The sequence below is a fragment of the Thermothielavioides terrestris genome, chromosome 3 (genome assembly GCF_000226115.1).
Source record: "Thermothielavioides terrestris NRRL 8126 chromosome 3, complete sequence".
Classification (NCBI taxonomy): Eukaryota; Fungi; Ascomycota; class Sordariomycetes; order Sordariales; family Chaetomiaceae; genus Thermothielavioides; species Thermothielavioides terrestris.
This window is the reverse complement of record NC_016459.1, coordinates 3,403,948-3,420,402: the sequence shown is the minus strand read 5'-3', so window position 1 is coordinate 3,420,402 and position 16,455 is coordinate 3,403,948. Positions and strand designations below refer to the sequence as shown.

Sequence of the window (16,455 nt, the reverse complement as noted above, 5' to 3'; positions counted from 1 at the left end):
AAGCGATCAACCCCAGATTTCTGTGGCCGAGAGTGTAAAAACAAAGCAAGTAAATGCAAGCAGGACCCCCAGCCCTAATCTCCCAAGTATGACCCAGACGCCATCGCCATGCAGCTTTGTTCGCGAGGTTCCACCGCAAGGAGTCACACCATCAGCCCCGAAACAGCAACCACATCGCAAAGAACACCACAACCAAGGGCCTCATGACTCCACGCGGAATATAAGCATCGATTCGCAAGTGCAAATTCCAGCGGTCCAAAAAAAAATCAGCCGCTCCCGCCCACCAGCCGCTCAGCAAAAACCGTGCAGGCGGCGGAAGCGGGGCGGGGTCTGCTACCGCAGCATCGTCCTCGTCGAAGCGACGCTAATGCCCCGGCCGCAGGTCGCACACTTCGAACTCGAGGGTCTTCGACTCATAAACGTGGCCCTGCGGGTGCCCTGCCTCGACGTAGAGGTTGTCGACCGAGTGGCTGTGGAAGGTCTCGGTCCGCTGGCAGGAGAGGATGTGCGGGAGGCCGGGCGGGTTGGTCAGACGGAAGATGCCCCATCTAGACGGAAGGTTAGTGTTAGTGGCTAGACGGACACGAACAGGCCTCGAGGAGGGAGCGGGAACTCACGAGGGCTCGTGGCGCGGCGCGCACACGATGGCGATGCTCTCGGGCATCATCACCTGGTAGCCGGCCTGGGTGTGCAGGTCGCGAGAGCTCATGAAACAGGTCTGGGTCGGGTGGGTGTGGATCCAGCCGATGACGATCAGGTCGTTTTCGATGCAGAAATCGAGCATGGCCGACTCGTTCTCCGTCTCGCATGTGTCAGACGTGGATCTCTGCTCGGGGATGACCAGGTGCGAGATGAAGAGCGCGTTGTTGACCGTGGTGCCGCAGAGCATGCCGCACATCTCGAGCCCTTGGCGGGTGTTGTCCTCCGCGATCCGCAAGAACCGCTGCCGCAATGCGCTTGGTAAGAAGACGGGTCGGATGGGGTCACCGTTCTCGAGATAGGCGGCGGGCCGGAAGGTGATTCTCTTTGGCCTGGGGACCTCAGTTGGGGCTTTCGGAGGGGGGACAGGTGCGCCATCAGGTCCTGGTCCAAGATCTTGGAGCAACTCGGAAGGCAACGGCTCCTTCTCCGGCCGAGGTGGCGGCGGCAGCGGGGAGGCGGATCGCTCAAGATACTCCTCCTCCCTCTCCGGTCGCGGTCGCGGTGTCGGCCTGACAGGGGACCGATCGGCTCGAGGTTCTTTGGGCGGTCGGGGCGGCAGTGGTCTCGGGCCTTCTACGCGTCCGCGCGAAATTGGACGCTCGTAGTCGCGCGAAGGTGGACGCTCGTAGTGCAGTGGCGAGGATCTGCTGATCGATGGGTAGTAGTAGGTGGAAGGCTGAACAACATCTCCAACGTCATCGGGTTCTCGGCTTCTATAATCGTGTGCTCGATCTAATTGACGCCGTGTTTCCTCCATTTGTCTCCGAAGCTCATCATCGTCCATGTATTGCGTCGCGTGCCTCCCGTTTGCGGCGTCCTTGTCTCCCAGATACGTGGGGCGCTTTCGTGCTATGTCCTCTTCTGGCGAAGCGGCTTCGCGCCTCCGCCTGCGCATTTCCTTTCTGGCCAGATCGACGGCGAGATCTTGATAGTCGCTCGCGTCGAGTATGTTCGCCGGCGAGGCGTAGTTCCAGGCCAGAGCCGGGTCGTTCGCAGCATGTCGTGCGTAGGGCGAGGTCGGTATGTGATGTGGTGCGTCCGAGGCACCAACCTTAGAGATCTCAACCCATCTCTGGTGCATCTCATCAATGTCCGGTCGCAGCGCCTCCAGAATCCCGATTACCCGGGGGAGGCGCTTCCGTAGTGGGCGGACGGCTTTCTTTGCCTCGGGTTCCTTAGCTTCGGGATGTTTGGGAAGGTAATCCAGAACAAGGACGGAGTAGCGATAGAGAACGAGGTACGCCTGGGGAATGTTTGCTTCGCGCAAGTAGACTTGACCCTGGGGAAGCCAAAGATTAGCTCAGGTATGAACTGAGGTGTGGGGGATGGCAGCTGTTGATTCCCGGGGAAAGAGCGAACCTCATGATGAATGGTTTCGGCGGCGCGAGCCCAGTACTTGAAGCCTATGCGCGGGTTCCAGTCAAATGCCTTCGCCTTCTCTGTCAGCTCTTTTGCGCTCATGGGCCTGCTGCCCAGGCTCAAGTCGGTGCTGTTCATCTTGTAATCTGAAGGCGAGCGGCAGAACGAGCAGGTGAGGAAGTGATCGCGCGGGAAGGAGCTGTGATCGGATGAAAGGCTACCGCACAGTGCACCGGAGAGTGGTCGCGGTCATCGCGAACTTCAGAGCAGAGACGGTAGGTAGAGTGGCTGCCTGGAGCACCAAATCATCCGTGTGCACAGGCACACCTTGGAGAATTGACGAACGAAGCATGTGCAGAAAGTTGCCTTGTTGCTGGCCGCGTAACAACGGCAGGTGGCATCTGACCCCGCTATCGCACGGATGCCTGCCGCGTTGCTTCCCGGACGCGCTGCGAGGTGAATGGTTACGCGGGGCAGCTGAGTCAGCCACTGGTTTGCGTCACTCCGCCTGAGCCGCCCGAACTCTCGAGAGAACACGCCAAAAATTTTACTTGTCTGGAAGCAGAAAGCTTACGTCTGAAATCCTACGCGATCCCGGTTCAGGCTGGTGACCACATCACCGTCTCTCATCATGCAGAAGAGGAAAGATATCTAGGGAACATGCTGTATCTACATTTGCACATACAGTCCTTGTCCCGTCCACACCCGACAACGCACACTGACATCCCTGTGTACCTGTGCCTGTAACGTTCGGATAGTTGCGGTGTGTTGTTCGTTGTTGCTCCTTGCCTGCCGCGATGAATCGGAATCGTGGGCAGGGCTCCCAGAAACACAAATCTCGCCTCTCCCTGTCCTGCTACCACGGCTGGCAAACATTGATGGACCTGCTTCAGTCTGTTGATTTGCTGAGATGGCTTTACTCGGGATGAACCGGGTCATGGGTGCCTCTCACCCTGGTCCCCGAATGGCACAAACCACGCCATGCCACGAGTCCTGGCCCAGATCTCAGCCTTCCCTTGTTCTGATCACGAGGCGGTCAGGTGGCCCGGGGCGGCTGGGTATAACATCGCCTGATACAGCTTTCTTAGCCACCACCTTCGCTCTCTCCCCTCGTTCCCCTGTGAAACTTGGACTCCGTTTTCTGCCTCTCCGTAGTTAAACGTTTGTGCTTTGCCTTCCAGAAAATGCCTTCGGCCCATCAATCGCGTACGAGCTCCGGACGCCTCAGATGCCAAGGTGATTGCGCACTTTCGGCACCCAAGCCTGCTCAGACCATTGAGCTAACTCCCTCCAGCAAGCATTGAGGCTTCCATAGACTGCCTCAGCCTGGACCTAGGCAGGGTAGCCATCCCAGCAGAGGCTTGTCTCTTCAGTCTTCTGAGCGAATGTTTCTCCAAGATCCGGGCCATCTTCAACCTGTACGACCCCGACGGCATCCTTGCCCAGTCTTCTGCCCTGGAGAGGATTCTGAGCGCCATCTTCGACACGACCTCTCTCGCCTTCGTCACGGAAAGGACGGTGAGGATTCTCGCGGGACTCGACGACCACGACAAGTCCTGTCTGTTCGTGCAGGCCGTGGCAGGCATGACTTTGCTCTTCCGGCGTCTGAGCTCCGTTGGCTCGGTGCTGTCTGATGCGATCTTTTCTCGGGAGCTGCAGCGGTTTGCCGAGAGCGAGCACCGACGGTTGATGCTTGAGAAGATCGGCGGCAGTTCGCTGTTCAGCTCCTGCTACACCAAAAGCTCCATCGTCGACTTTGTGATGGCCGCTATCGAGGAACAGGAGGTCGTCCGCCGTGACCGCCTGCCTCTAAGCAACGCAGGGGAGGATCTCTTGAGCGATGCTGTCGCTTGGGTGAGCGACCGGCCTTGCAAGAACATGGGGCTGCCGTGGGGTTTCACGATAATGACGTTGAACTGAGATGGTTGGTGGACACGTATCTGTACGAATAGCGTCATCATCTCCATTCTTCTTAGAGCATAGCGTGGCGTTGGGGGTATCTTTTATTATCGTTAAGCCAGCTGTGGCTCTATCAACGCATCGTTCCGTCAGCGGGCTGGCTGAGGCGACGCTGAGGCGAGGCCACCCTATCATTAGGCATTGGCCGCCTGTGCTCCCGCAGCTTGAGCGCTGGTCTGCGCCTGGATGATATCGCCCTTCTTCTTCTCGATCTTGCCTTGCGTCTCCTTAATATGTTTCTCCAGCCGAGAGCTTCAGATAAGCAACGAGTTAGCAGGTTCTACTTCGAGGCGAGAGGAGGGGTGCAATGCTAAAGCTCACATCTCCTTGTCGATGAACTCTAACCGCCCCTTGACGGTGCTCTCAGCCTCGGTCTTCTCCTGCTTAAGTAGCACAGGGCCGATAAGCTTGTAGATGGTCTCGCCTTCCTTTAACTTGACGAACTCCTTTGAAGTACGTTCAGTCATGCAACTTCAACAGTGTTTGACGTGGTAAAGGGCGAACCTTTTGAACTCCCAGATTCTCCTGTTTCTGGGCTTCAAGCCTTTGTCTCGACTGAACTGCGTCTTGGAGGTCTAGGAGGCCTGGTCAGCAGGGAGGCAGCAGCATCTTCCGGGAGAAGCAGTACCTTGTTGGAGTTTGGTGAACTCCTCAGAGAGAGTTTGCAGCTTGGCTTGGATGTCGGCCATTATACCGAGTGATGTGGTAATGTGGCTGCAATAGTCAAAAGATGAGAAACTTCGTCAGCTGAACACGCCGCTCAGAATTCAGGCTTTGCCCAGTCTTGACCCGATTTAGGCAGCAACTGTTGTGGTGAGTTCGGCCTGGTCCAGAAGCGACAGTCAAGTTGTCGATTTTCTGGGAGCCTGCCCGGAGCTTTCGCTTGTTATCGTTGAGTATGGGTTCGCATACAATTTGCTAACACCGAGCCGAGGCCCCGCCATCCGTGGGCCCCGCGTCCTAACTGCATGCTTGGCTCCCTGGCCAGCAACCATTCCCAGCGCTGACATCTGGTTGGCTTCCCAGCTCTGGAAACAACGTCCTCGAGGCGAACTAAACATTGTCCGCCCGGCCTGACTTTAAAACCCCGGCCACGCGCCACGCGAATTCAAGATTCGTCCGGCCGGCGTCAGCATTCTTTCCTGCTCCCCGGCCCTTCTCGCCGATTGCCACGGACGGGTGTTGAATCTCCTCTGTGGCAACCTGCACCTAAACAACTCCGCAATTCGCGATCACTCGACCAAGCCCCCGCGCGCCTGACGAAACTCGCCCGCCATGTCGAACACAGACTTCCTCGACCGCGCAATCAAGCAGGTCCGCCTAGCCATCGACGCCGACAATGCCGCCCAGTACGAGAAAGCCTACCAGCTCTACTACCAATCCCTCGAACTCTTCATGCTAGCCCTAAAATGGGAGAAGAACCCAAAGTCCAAGGAGATGATCCGCGCCAAGACAGGAGAGTACATGGACCGCGCCGAGAAGCTCAAAGCGCACCTCGCCGACGCCGAAGCGAAGCGCAAAAAGCCTGGGATGGTGGGTGTTAACGGCACCACGACCGGCGGCACAGGGAAAGGGAAGGAGGCGGGCGAGGACGGCGGAGACTCGCTCGATGAGGACAGCAAGAAGCTGCGCAATGCGCTCGCGGGCGCCATCTTGCAGGAGCGGCCCAACGTTAGATGGGACGACGTTGCTGGGCTGGAGGGAGCGAAGGAGGCGCTCAAGGAGGCGGTTCTGCTGCCGATCAAGTTCCCCCACCTGTTCCATGGCAAGAGGCAGCCGTGGAAGGGTATCTTGCTGTACGGACCGCCAGGAACAGGCAAGAGTTATCTGGCCAAGGCCGTCGCGACAGAGGCGAAGAGCACGTTCTTCAGCGTGAGTAGCTCGGATCTGGTGAGCAAGTGGATGGGCGAGAGCGAAAGGTAGGCAGCAATATCCGCCCGCTTCAACGTCATCGGCAGCCCTGCTGACGAAGCGCTCCCGACAGGCTAGTCCGCCAACTCTTCGCCATGGCGCGCGAGAACAAGCCGTCGATCATCTTCATCGACGAGATCGACGCGCTGTGCGGGCCGCGCGGGGAAGGCGAGTCGGAAGCGTCGCGGCGAATAAAGACGGAGATGCTCGTGCAGATGGACGGCGTCGGCAAGGACACCAAGGGCGTGCTGATCCTCGGCGCGACCAACATCCCCTGGCAGCTGGACGCGGCCATCCGGCGGCGCTTCCAGCGGCGCGTGCACATCGGCCTGCCCGACCTCGCCGCCCGCACGACCATGTTCAAGCTCGCGGTCGGCGACACCAAGACGGCGCTCCGGCCCGAGGACTTCCGCGAGCTGGCCCGCGCGGCCGAAGGCTACTCCGGGTCGGACATCAGCATCGTGGTGCAGGACGCGCTGATGCAGCCCGTGCGCAAGATCCAGCAAGCAACGCACTTCAAGAGGGTATGCCGGGCGCCGCCGCCCTTTGCCCCCTTCATATGATCTCCTTGCTGTACGTACTAACTATGGGGATCTGTTAGGTAATGGTCGACGGCAAGCCGAAGGTCACACCATGCTCGCCGGGCGACCCTCAGGCGGAGGAGATGACCTGGGAGATGGTGTCGTCAGAAGAGCTGCTCGAGCCGGTGGTGGAGAAGAAGGACTTCATCAGGGCCATCAAGGCGAGTCGGCCCACTGTGTCGCAAGTGGACCTCGAGAAGAACGAGGAGTGGACAAGAGAATTTGGCAGTGAAGGGGCGTGATTGCCTGAAGCGATGGAGCGCTGGGAGCTGGTTGGTTTTCGCGAGAAACGAGGGCTTCTCGCACACGAGGTCATTAAGTGTTGGCGTGTGGCGTTCAGTAGAGATCCAACGGCTTGGCGTATGGCACGGATAGGACCTTCCGGGTCCTCTTGCAGATTGAGCACGATGATAAGACAGGGTGATCTTGAGCCTCCTTCGCAATGCATGTTCCCTGTTCGGCAGGGCCATAGAGTCTGCCCTGCGCGGGCAAAGGGAAGTCAAGATCAGGCAGATTCTGCCATAGCCATCTTTCCGATTCTGTGCCATGGTATGATACATCCCATTGGAAAATAAGGCATCTAAGCCCACAACCCAATAACTCCATTTGCCCGACCCCGAACCCGCATAAGAACTCCGAGGAAAGTAGAGCAAAGACCGAGCAAAAAATGTGCCAAGAATACCCAAGACAAAGACGGTGGGCCGACTACTCGGCTGCCCCCGACTTTCTCTTCTTCTTCTTCTTATGCGAGCCGTCACCATTGACGTCCACCATCTCGACGTCCTCCCCGCCAACGCTCTTGCGCTTCTTATCCTTTTTCTCCTTTTTTCCCTTCTTCTCCTCCTTGCCCTCCTTCTCCTTCTTTTCCTTCTTCTCCTCCTTGCCTTCCTTCTCCTTCTTGTCCTTCGCCTCCTTGGGGTGTGGGTGGTCGATCATTTCGTCGTCGATGTCCATGTCGTCACCATCCGCAAGGACTGCCTTGATAGCCTTCTCCATCGCCTCGGTGTTCCTCATCGGCTTCGTGCCCTTGGCGTACCACTCGAGCCGTTGCTCCAACTGCTCACGCATGACCTCGCCGAATCGCTTCGTCGGATGTTCCGAGAAGTTGTCGATGCGGCTGGCAATGGAGCACTTGTTGGCCAGGTACCTCGAGATGCGGCCCTTGACCTTGGGGCCGGCACGCCCAATGAAGGAGCTTTGGTAAAGCAGGCCGTACTTGGGCGTCGCGCCCTTGGTCTTGAGCGCCCGGAAGAGGGCCTTCTCGGCGCCGAGGATCTGGAGGGTCGAGGCGGGGTACTTGGCGAGATTGGTCAGGGAACCGGCGTGCGAGATGAGGCGAGCCGCAACAGAGGTGCCTAGGATGACCTGAAGGTTGGGGGCGACGACGCCCATCTTCTTGTCGAGTGACTCGGCGAGGATGCGTCTGTATTCGGCCATCTTGGAGACATTGGACGCAAGGTCCCTCACCATTGCTAGGTCGGTCTCGCTAATGTCCTGTCCCATGGAGACTTTGGCAGCTTGAACGATGGCCTGAGCCTTGTCCAGGTCCTGGTTGAGAACGTTTGCGAGATCGTCCACGCTTTCGTCGGTGAGTGTCCTCTTGTCGCCGACAGCCAGAACGAGCTTGACGTAGGTGCTGTTGTCGGACACGATCCGGATGAGCTCGGGGAAGTGCCAGCCATACCACTCCCTCACACGCATCGCGCCCTGATTGATGCCCTTGTCAAGAGCATCGAGGGTAGCGATACCCTGGATGATGTGGTTGTCGTTCTTGTGGACGCTGAACTTGACCTTGGCGCGGGAATAGGCGTGGCCGAGACCGAGCTGTGCGCGCTTGATGTCGCCATCTTGGAGACCTTTGAGCAGCTTGTTGGCGTGGAGACGAATGCCACGCAGGAGCGCCGCAACGACCTCGGAGGTGTCGGCAGCCTCGCACTGAACGCCGGGGAAGTTCGCGGTAATCTCGCCGGCTAGCCTCTTGTCGGCAACTCCCAGCACGATCTTGCTCTTCTTTCCGCTGGTCTGCGGCAGGTTGAGTTCGAGGGTGTTTTTGAGATGCTCGGGCATGATACCCTCGGAGATGAGGTTGATCGCTTCCAAGCCATGGGCGGCAGAGCTAAGGGAGAGTTATTAGTTGAGGTGGACGTCCACCGGGACGCTGCCGGGAGGGAAGCCCGCATCGGCGCGTCCGCTGGCAGTTGAGGTTCCATGTACTCACGTCCACGGGTTGAAACTACGCAAATGCACCATCTTGCCAAACTTGTCGAGGCTTTTCATCGCATCCTTGACCTCGGGCAGCTCCAGGCCGACGGTATCGGCCTGGTGCACGACCTCGAACAGCGAAAAGCCGACGGCGCTCTCAAAGAGCAGATAGTTGACCACCACCATTTTTTCGGCCAGTCGCTGGATCAAGCACGGAGAGGGCGGCGAATTGAGTTGGCCGAGGCGCTGGCGGCGTGTTGTCGAGCCTGCGCAACAACTTGCTTCCACAGGCGATACTTTTTTTTCCCGTGCCCTTCGAGTTCAGGTTGGGAAATTTTTCCGGCAAGCTCAGGTTTGCGCACGAGCCATGCGCGGTGCGAATGGCTTGGCAGAGGTCAGTCGAGGCCCATTAACGAGCCTTTCCTCACTTGGTGGGGCCTCGGTCACGTGTGTGACCATTTTCATTTGTCGGCAGCAGTCATCATCCGAAACCTCGGACCAACCGAGCTGGGAAGTGGCAGCGGCCGCTCCGTGGGCCCGTCATGCAGCGTGCCGTGGCTCCAGAGTTCAGATCGGCTTTCGCCAGACCAAGTTTCAGCCCTACCACTCAAGTCCCTGCCGCATCACCGTAATGCGTGTGCTTAAGGATGCTGTCATTGGCCGTGATGCTCGGCTGCCGGGCCCCGATCGCCAATCGTTCTGCGCCCACCTCATGTGCGGTTCTTCTCTACCTCGAAGGGCCTCCGAGGTCCAACAATGCCCGTTGCTACCTCGAATGGCCTCCAAGGTCCAACGATGCCCGTTGATGCAGCCCACCGAATCGTCGCTCAACGACAGCCGAACGCCCTTTGCGGCCGCTTTGCACTTGTTCCGGCCCTTCCGCGACGGGATGAGTTTTGTCTGACCCATGTTTGTCTCTGCGTCCGGATACGCCGCTGGCCTCGACACCATCTCGGAAAGCTGGCCCGTCCTTCTCGGTCCTGCCCCCTGCTCCCCTGCTCGGAAGCATCGAGCTGACGATCCCAACATTCGGTTTCCGGCGCGCCGGAGTGCCAAGGCGTGGGCCGAGGTGCAACCCAAACCGGGGCTTAAGATGACCCCAAAGCACGAAAAAGGAGAATTCCTTCCCCTATGGCGAACGGTCAGCCAGCGACAGGCTGGCAACATGGATGCTGCTGTAATTGGCTGTAATTGGTGAAATGGCACGTCCGGCCAATCAGCAGGCCAAAGGACGCTTGAAACACTTACCAGTGGTTCGGCACCTTTCCTACTCTGATCGGTCAGCCGTTCCGCGATAGGCAAAGGCCAATCTTTTTCCCAAGACGTTGTGCGCAGCTGCGATGAGCGAGCCCTCACCGACCCCTGGCAGCCTTGTCCAGGACACCATCTTTCTCTACGTCATATAACCAACAACCGCAAACGATGGCGCGAATGGCCACGTTGAACCTTTTGGCCGGGTCATCATCGACGCACAATCACGCCTCGGCCGCCCACTGTTACACCAAGACTGTCGCGAGACTGCCGGCTTGAACGCCTGGCTCGGTGCATCCCTTGCGCGACGTTGGATTGGCCTCTTGGCGGCCGCGCAGCGGGACGCGCCGCAGTTGCTCCCTTGATAAGCCCGCCTCGAACCCCTTGCTCTCGGCGTTTTGGGTCTGGATCGCAGTTTCCAAAGCCCTCTGGACAACTCGGCGCTGGAGACGTTGGCCCCGTTCGACTCTTCATTCGTCATGGACTCGCGACATCCGCTCGGCCGACCTGGTGCTCCAACTCCGGTCAATGACATGACAACGGCCCACACCAGTGCTCAGGACTCAGGAGCCGCCGTCAACCGAGCCGGTGCCGCCGGCGTTCCTCCTGCTCAAGTTTCCATGTCCGCAGTGGCCAAAGCCACCGTACTCGATGCCCACCTGCCGGAACTGGGGCCTGAAGATGGCATGATCCGGGACTCGTGGGCCTCGCTTGCCTCGACGGCCGGTAGCAGGGATTCGGTCGCTCCTAGCATCTTTTCGGTCAGAGCATCAACAGCGTCCGCCTCGACACGGTACTCGGCCCGTCAGTCGTCAATTGAGTCTCCTGTCTCCGCTACGAGTCCCTTGCATCAGGAGCACCGCAAAGGCAGCTTTCCGCAGCGCCCTCGCTATTGGTGTACCTTCTGCGAAGCAGCTTTCGACTCGAAGACGGAGTGGAAGCTCCACGAGCTCGAGTTCCATGACCGACGGGAACGATACCCATGCCGGAGCTGCGCAGCCCACTTCCCGCGGCCTGCGCTGTTGGCCGAGCATCTCAAGAGTGAACACGGCCTCGACCCTGCCACGGGTTCCTCCAACCGCGTTCAGTACTCTCCCATCCGAAGCGCATGGGGCTGTGGGTTCTGCGCGGCCTCCATCCCGTCCCGCAACGACTACCTGGAGCACGTCGGCAGGCACTACGATGAGGGCAAAGAGAAGTCGGAGTGGCAGCACACCCGTGTCATTGATGGACTGCTTCATCAGCCCCGGCTGGAAGCAGCCTGGAGAGCCTTGATCAACCAGGAGGAGCAAGCACGGGGCACGAAGCTGCGCCTTTTCTGGGACCCAAATACGACAGGCCGGGCGGACGATGCCACCGAGTCCTCCTCCTCTTTGCAGAATCTACTTGAGTTCTTTGCGACAGGAACCAGGAACGCTGAGGAAGTGGCGGCCGTGGCCTTCCGCAGCGCTCATGTCAGACCAGAGGGCAACGTCAGTAGCCTCATCAGCAAACTTCACTTACGGACGGTGGAGCCGAGATTGCAGAGCCTCAGCCAGAGCCCTCCCCAGCTTTCTCCGGATTTGCGACCCGCCTCGGTTCAAGCAGAGGACGATGTTGTTTCCCCCATTTCGCCCTTGCCTGCCCCGCTTCGGCCACCTACAGCGCCTCCCCGAATTCTGAGCCCGCAGATTCCTTTGCTTCACGCATCCTCCCGCCTGCACACGACCCAGGCAATGGGCGCTGGTAACCCAACGTCCAGAGCTGCTCCAGTAGCAGGAAGGGAGACTCCGCAGCCACCACGATTGCCACTGACTTCTGCGGGGCCCGAACCACGCGATGCCGCGGACCCTCAGGCAACCCTCCCCCCAAAGAAGAGCGCCCTTCGCCGTATTGAAAGCGCCCGGAACCTGGCGACTTCTCGTCATGCTGGCCTCTTTCCGGATATAGACCGGCCAGGAAACGCGATGCCACGAGTGCCTTTTGTCGACGCCCCTTCCCCTCTTATCTCGGCCACGCTGGCAGCCAAGCAGTATGCGTGTGTCTCTAGGACACCCCCTGAACCCCCTTCGCCGAGAGGTGACTCGAGGGGGCTATCAGTTCTAAGTCCGGCCACAGCATCATCGGTCAGACCACACGCAAGCTCAAGCACCCTGTCCACTCGCACTGGGGATGGCTCCCAACGATTGGACGATAGCACCAGCGAACAGATGTCAGACGACAGCTTTTCAGAGCCCGATTCCTGGCCGGGGTTTGGCGACATCCCAACTGCGACCAAGAAATGGAGGTCTTCCTTCCAACAGGCTCTGGATCGAGGCATGCTGCGGCTTTGGACCCGATACAACCACGACTGGGATACGCTGATCAGACAATGCGTGGGAAGCAGGGGCATCGACTCTTCGCAATACCACGACTCTTCAGGAAAGGTACGCAAACCCGCACCGTCGCGCCATGGATTCGGCCAGGGCCTGCGTCCCAATGCACGTTCGCTTGGTCACGGGGATGAAGACGAGGAGGAGGAGGAGGAGGGCGACGGATGCCGGCCGCCATCCTCGCTGTCTAAACGCAGTTCGGGGTCTGCGAAGAGATTCGCGTGTCCCTTCCGGAAGCATGATCCCCACAAGTACAACGTTCACGCCCATGAAGTATGCACGATTAGATCGTGGTCGACGATCTCGAGGTTGAAGTGCGTGTTGACCACCACCTGGTTTGGCCAAGGCTAATCAGGAGAGCAGGGAGCATCTGTATCGCCGACATTACAAGACGCACTGTCCAAGGTGCAAGCAGACTTTTAGCGATGCCAAGGCGCTTGCTGAACATGAGATGTCCGTCGTGGGCTGCGAGGTTCTGGACGTGGTCCACCCCGGAGACATTACGACGTACCAGGAGAAGCAACTCAAGTCCAGGAAGCACACAACGCGGCGTCAGACAGACGAAGAGAAATGGAGGGACATATACCAGATCCTCTTTCCCAATGAGGACATCCCCTCCCCTTGTATGTTCTTTTGTCAAGTCCTAAGCCGGTTGATGGGGAGCCGCCCGCTGATTCTAGTTCAGACCCTGAGCCTGCAGAGGATCTTGCTCCGGCGGCCTCCGAGCCTCACGTCAGCCTAAACTTCCAACACTTCCTCTTGACACAAATGCCCGGTCTCTTCACCAGGACAGCCGAAGAGCATGCCGGACGTCACCTCCAAGCGCACGAAGGACTGCCGATGGAGGCAATACCGCGGATCATCGAGGACGCTCTTCAAAAGGCATTCCGGCTGTGGCAGACGCAAGGCAGCGAGCTGCTTACGCGGGAAGCCTCGGTGGCCTCGATGAGTTTTATGCCGGAGACTCCATCCTCCGTCACGTACACGTTGGCGCAGTCTACTTCATACCAACCAGCCCAAGCCGCGGTTTCGATGGGCCAGAGCTTCCCTCATGTCAACTTCCCGACCCCGGGCTTCACGCCCGAGGTCGCGCACACATCACACGCAGATGATTCGGGATTCGCGGATGGCCACTTCTTCAGCTCGGGACCGCCAGTGGACTTTAACACTTTCGCCCCTCAATATGAAAGAAGCCCCTGGGAAGCAAGCCTGTCTCTCTTGGGCGAGGACGTGTTCCAGGTTGACTCGAATTTGGCAGGTCAGTTCCGGGGGTTTCCAAACCGTTGACAAGCACCTGTAACTCCAGGTGCGGCCCAGCCATGGTGCGTGCCGGTTTGACGCCCAGGGAAGTTGAGGTGGGATGAGGCGGGGCTCGGACCTTGCCGCTGGCAGAAAGATCAAGAGTAACACAGTGCAGGTGCAAATAGATCATGTCCACGTATCTGTTCCCTTGCTCCAGCATTCCTACCCTACGATTTCCACGCGCAACAGCTCACGATACTGATGATGGTCTCTTTCTTACAGCCATGCTATAGACTACCAAACTGTATAGCTTGCGAACAACTTGTCAGGGGCAACAATAACGACACCTCTTGGGAAGTGAATAAAGTTCTTTCCCTAGCATGCCCTCTCCGGCACCACGACCAGGGCTTTCCACACCTCCGCCCGTCCTGTCGGAAGGAAGGTCTGGATTTCGGTTGATGAGCAGCGGTGAAAGACGTACATGTGCGACACCAATTACCTCCCTTCCACTCCCGCTCACTCGTGTCCTGCCAGCTCTCCGGCGAGCCAGCCCCTTTACATGTTCATGCCCGGGAGCTTCTCGAGCCCTACGACACCAACTCGTCAGCCAAAGCCTTGTCCCCTCCGGGGAAAAAAAGAGAAAGAGAAGGACCGAAGCAGAACGAGGAAGGGTGAGTACTTACAAACATTGTAGTCCTCCCGCACGGTCTGGCGCACGGTGCAGGACTTGGCGGTGTTGATGTCCTGGCGGGCGAGGTTGGCGCACGAGGCGCCCATGCAGCCGCTGGTGTCCATGGCCTTCTGCAGCGCGTTGTCGCGCCAGCCGAACACGTAGTCGGCGTGCTGGCCCAGGCCCGTCGGGTCGCCCGTGCTCAGCACGAACGGCTGCGACCCGTCCTCGGGCCACTCGTCCTTGTTGTTGAACCCGGTCGTGTCCCACACGACCTCGTACATCAGCTGCGGGATCCGCACCGGGTGCGTCGACGGGCAGTTGCCGCCCAGGCTCAGGAAGTTGGCCGGCCCGGTGGTTGGGTAGGCCACGTGGTCTTGGTGGTTCGGCGTGTCCAGGTTCTTGCCGTCCCAGCAGCTGTGTGACGTGGGGAGGTTGGTTAGTTTTGAGAGGAGGATTTTGGGATTGGGGGGGATACGGGAATGAGACTGCGAGAGGAGAGGAGGATCTTACGTCGGGAAGAGAATGTTGGAGCGGATGCCGCCGGGGCAGACCTTGTTGGGGAAGGCCTCGCTGTCGACGTTGTCGTCCATGCAGGGCGCACCCGTGTCACCGCCGAAGTTGGGGCCCGTGTAGCAGCGGTAGCAGATCTGGCGCTTCAGCTTGGTGTCGGGGCGCGAGCGCATGTTCGGGTCGCCGACGAGCATGCGGAAACCCTAGATGGTATGGTCAGTTATCTGCGGCGGCAGAGCGGACAGCGGACGGAGCTCTGACGGACTGGCTTGAAGGCGGTGATCTTGCCCGGCTGGGCCGAAACGTAGTAGATCAGGATGCCTCCGCCAATCTGCGTGGAGAACCTGTCGTTGAACTGGTAACTGTGAAATGGTCAGCATGGGATCTCCAAGATGCAAACTGCTTCGGAATGCCAGGCCACGTACGCAGCGCCACCCTGGGGAACGCGCTTGTAGCTCCCGTTGCGAGCCTTGAAGAAGACGTTCGCGGTCCAGTAGTTGGAGAAGTCGTCGGCGAACTGGCAGGTGGTGCAGGTGGCATGCTTGGAGACGTCGTCGGTGGGCATGGTGACGTTGAACGCGTTGCCGCCGACGACCTGGTGAACGTGCGGCGACGGCAGCTGCCCCGGGTTGACCAAGGGGTCTATCCGGTCGATGACGACTTGGGGGCAGCCGAACCGCAGCATGGTCACGCCGCCGCCGAAGCCGAACTGGGGCGCTGCCTCGGCAAGAGCCGAGAGGGCGAGGATCGCAGACTGAGTAGTCCACTTCATTGTGAGTTCTCGAGTGCTGCTCTCTCGGGGGAATGGCAGTAACGCTCAGACGGGGCCAGGGATGTAACGGTAGGAAGGCAGCAGGAGGACAACTAGCAGCTGGCGGTCGAGGCTTAGGATGCGACCGTGGCTTCGTCTTATACAGCCAGGAGGACACGCATCCGACCCCACGGGGCGCCCCCAGAGTTTCCCCCTTTCGGCGTCAACTGCCGTCGTGGCACGGATGGCTGAAATGCCGAGTTCATGAGAACAGTGGGCGGTACATGGACAATATCCATTTGGATATTGTTGCTTCCCACTATGGCCTATCGGAGTCATTGGAGCGGTGGCCAAGCTTGCTTGGGATTCGGTGGGGTAAATACAACGGGTAGGGGGGATGATATGGCCACCGCGACGGCACAGTCCGCATCGGGCAGGTAAAAATGCCGGCGCGACGTCATGGGGGCTGCGGCCTTGTACGTGTAAATAGTGCGGCAGATCCGTGATAGGACGGCTCCATGAAATAAACACCGAGCAACAGCGTCCGGGTGGCGAGCTGACATTTTGACCTGTCAGGGGGTGGTTTGACAGACCCAGGGTAATAATATGGACGAGGACACCATCTGGATTGCATCCCCATACAAGGTGAGCAACCCTAAGAGCTAGTTGGCGCCGGAGATTCTGATCCCGTGAGTCGCTGACTTTCAGCCAGCATGTTTCCATTGCATCGAACATTCCACGATCCCTACTCCTCGTGGCGAAGCGTGCGTCGTGGCACTTTGCTCCGGGTAGACCTGGAATGCGACGAGGGTTGTGTCGCGCCCGAGCTGCGGAAGCCAGCCATACGCGTTGGGGAATTAATCTGTGAGACGGGCTAGACAGGAGCGGGTGAAAGGATCACTATCTAGCTATAGTGCTCGCCCAGGTTCATGAGCGTCTTGCCTCCCCCCCTCCATCATCGCT

The 16,455-nt window shown here is 59.0% G+C and overlaps 7 protein-coding genes across 7 annotated transcripts; 3 read left to right on the top strand and 4 right to left on the bottom strand.

Moving 5' to 3' along the window:
* Positions 1 to 51: 51 nt before the first annotated feature.
* THITE_2117672 (uncharacterized protein) lies at positions 52 to 2,474 on the bottom strand. Its single transcript, XM_003654522.1, has 3 exons — positions 2,062 to 2,474; positions 618 to 1,981; positions 52 to 548 (listed from the first exon to the last, which is right to left on the bottom strand). The coding sequence occupies exons 1-3, from the start codon at positions 2,197 to 2,199 to the stop codon at positions 365 to 367; spliced, it is 1,686 nt and encodes a 561-aa protein (XP_003654570.1). The 5' UTR covers positions 2,200 to 2,474; the 3' UTR covers positions 52 to 364.
* Positions 2,475 to 3,245: 771 nt separating this feature from the next.
* Positions 3,246 to 3,981, top strand: THITE_2089728 (uncharacterized protein; the record flags this gene model as incomplete). Its single annotated transcript, XM_003654521.1, has 2 exons — positions 3,246 to 3,267; positions 3,356 to 3,981. 2 exons carry the CDS (start codon positions 3,246 to 3,248, stop codon positions 3,979 to 3,981), a joined length of 648 nt encoding a protein of 215 aa, XP_003654569.1.
* Positions 3,982 to 4,067: 86 nt separating this feature from the next.
* THITE_2117669 (uncharacterized protein) lies at positions 4,068 to 4,880 on the bottom strand. The gene is made up of 4 exons (XM_003654520.1): positions 4,649 to 4,880; positions 4,525 to 4,595; positions 4,342 to 4,466; positions 4,068 to 4,272 (listed from the first exon to the last, which is right to left on the bottom strand). The coding sequence occupies exons 1-4, from the start codon at positions 4,707 to 4,709 to the stop codon at positions 4,155 to 4,157; spliced, it is 375 nt and encodes a 124-aa protein (XP_003654568.1). The 5' UTR covers positions 4,710 to 4,880; the 3' UTR covers positions 4,068 to 4,154.
* Positions 4,881 to 5,188: 308 nt separating this feature from the next.
* On the top strand, positions 5,189 to 6,991 carry THITE_2117667 (uncharacterized protein). Its single transcript, XM_003654519.1, has 3 exons — positions 5,189 to 5,939; positions 6,005 to 6,455; positions 6,533 to 6,991. The coding sequence occupies exons 1-3, from the start codon at positions 5,296 to 5,298 to the stop codon at positions 6,752 to 6,754; spliced, it is 1,317 nt and encodes a 438-aa protein (XP_003654567.1). The 5' UTR covers positions 5,189 to 5,295; the 3' UTR covers positions 6,755 to 6,991.
* Positions 6,992 to 7,088: 97 nt separating this feature from the next.
* THITE_2117664 (uncharacterized protein) lies at positions 7,089 to 9,079 on the bottom strand. Its single transcript, XM_003654518.1, has 2 exons — positions 8,731 to 9,079; positions 7,089 to 8,628 (listed from the first exon to the last, which is right to left on the bottom strand). Exons 1-2 carry the CDS (start codon positions 8,898 to 8,900, stop codon positions 7,218 to 7,220), a joined length of 1,581 nt encoding a protein of 526 aa, XP_003654566.1. The 5' UTR covers positions 8,901 to 9,079; the 3' UTR covers positions 7,089 to 7,217.
* A 1,084-nt stretch (positions 9,080 to 10,163) lies between these two features.
* On the top strand, positions 10,164 to 13,771 carry THITE_2117659 (uncharacterized protein). Its single transcript, XM_003654517.1, has 3 exons — positions 10,164 to 12,630; positions 12,680 to 12,939; positions 13,002 to 13,771. The coding sequence occupies exons 1-3, from the start codon at positions 10,445 to 10,447 to the stop codon at positions 13,601 to 13,603; spliced, it is 3,048 nt and encodes a 1,015-aa protein (XP_003654565.1). The 5' UTR covers positions 10,164 to 10,444; the 3' UTR covers positions 13,604 to 13,771.
* Positions 13,772 to 14,065: 294 nt separating this feature from the next.
* On the bottom strand, positions 14,066 to 15,827 carry THITE_2117656 (uncharacterized protein). The gene is made up of 5 exons (XM_003654516.1): positions 15,167 to 15,827; positions 15,007 to 15,103; positions 14,742 to 14,944; positions 14,242 to 14,645; positions 14,066 to 14,145 (listed from the first exon to the last, which is right to left on the bottom strand). The coding sequence occupies exons 1-5, from the start codon at positions 15,511 to 15,513 to the stop codon at positions 14,114 to 14,116; spliced, it is 1,083 nt and encodes a 360-aa protein (XP_003654564.1). The 5' UTR covers positions 15,514 to 15,827; the 3' UTR covers positions 14,066 to 14,113.
* Positions 15,828 to 16,455: the final 628 nt, after the last annotated feature.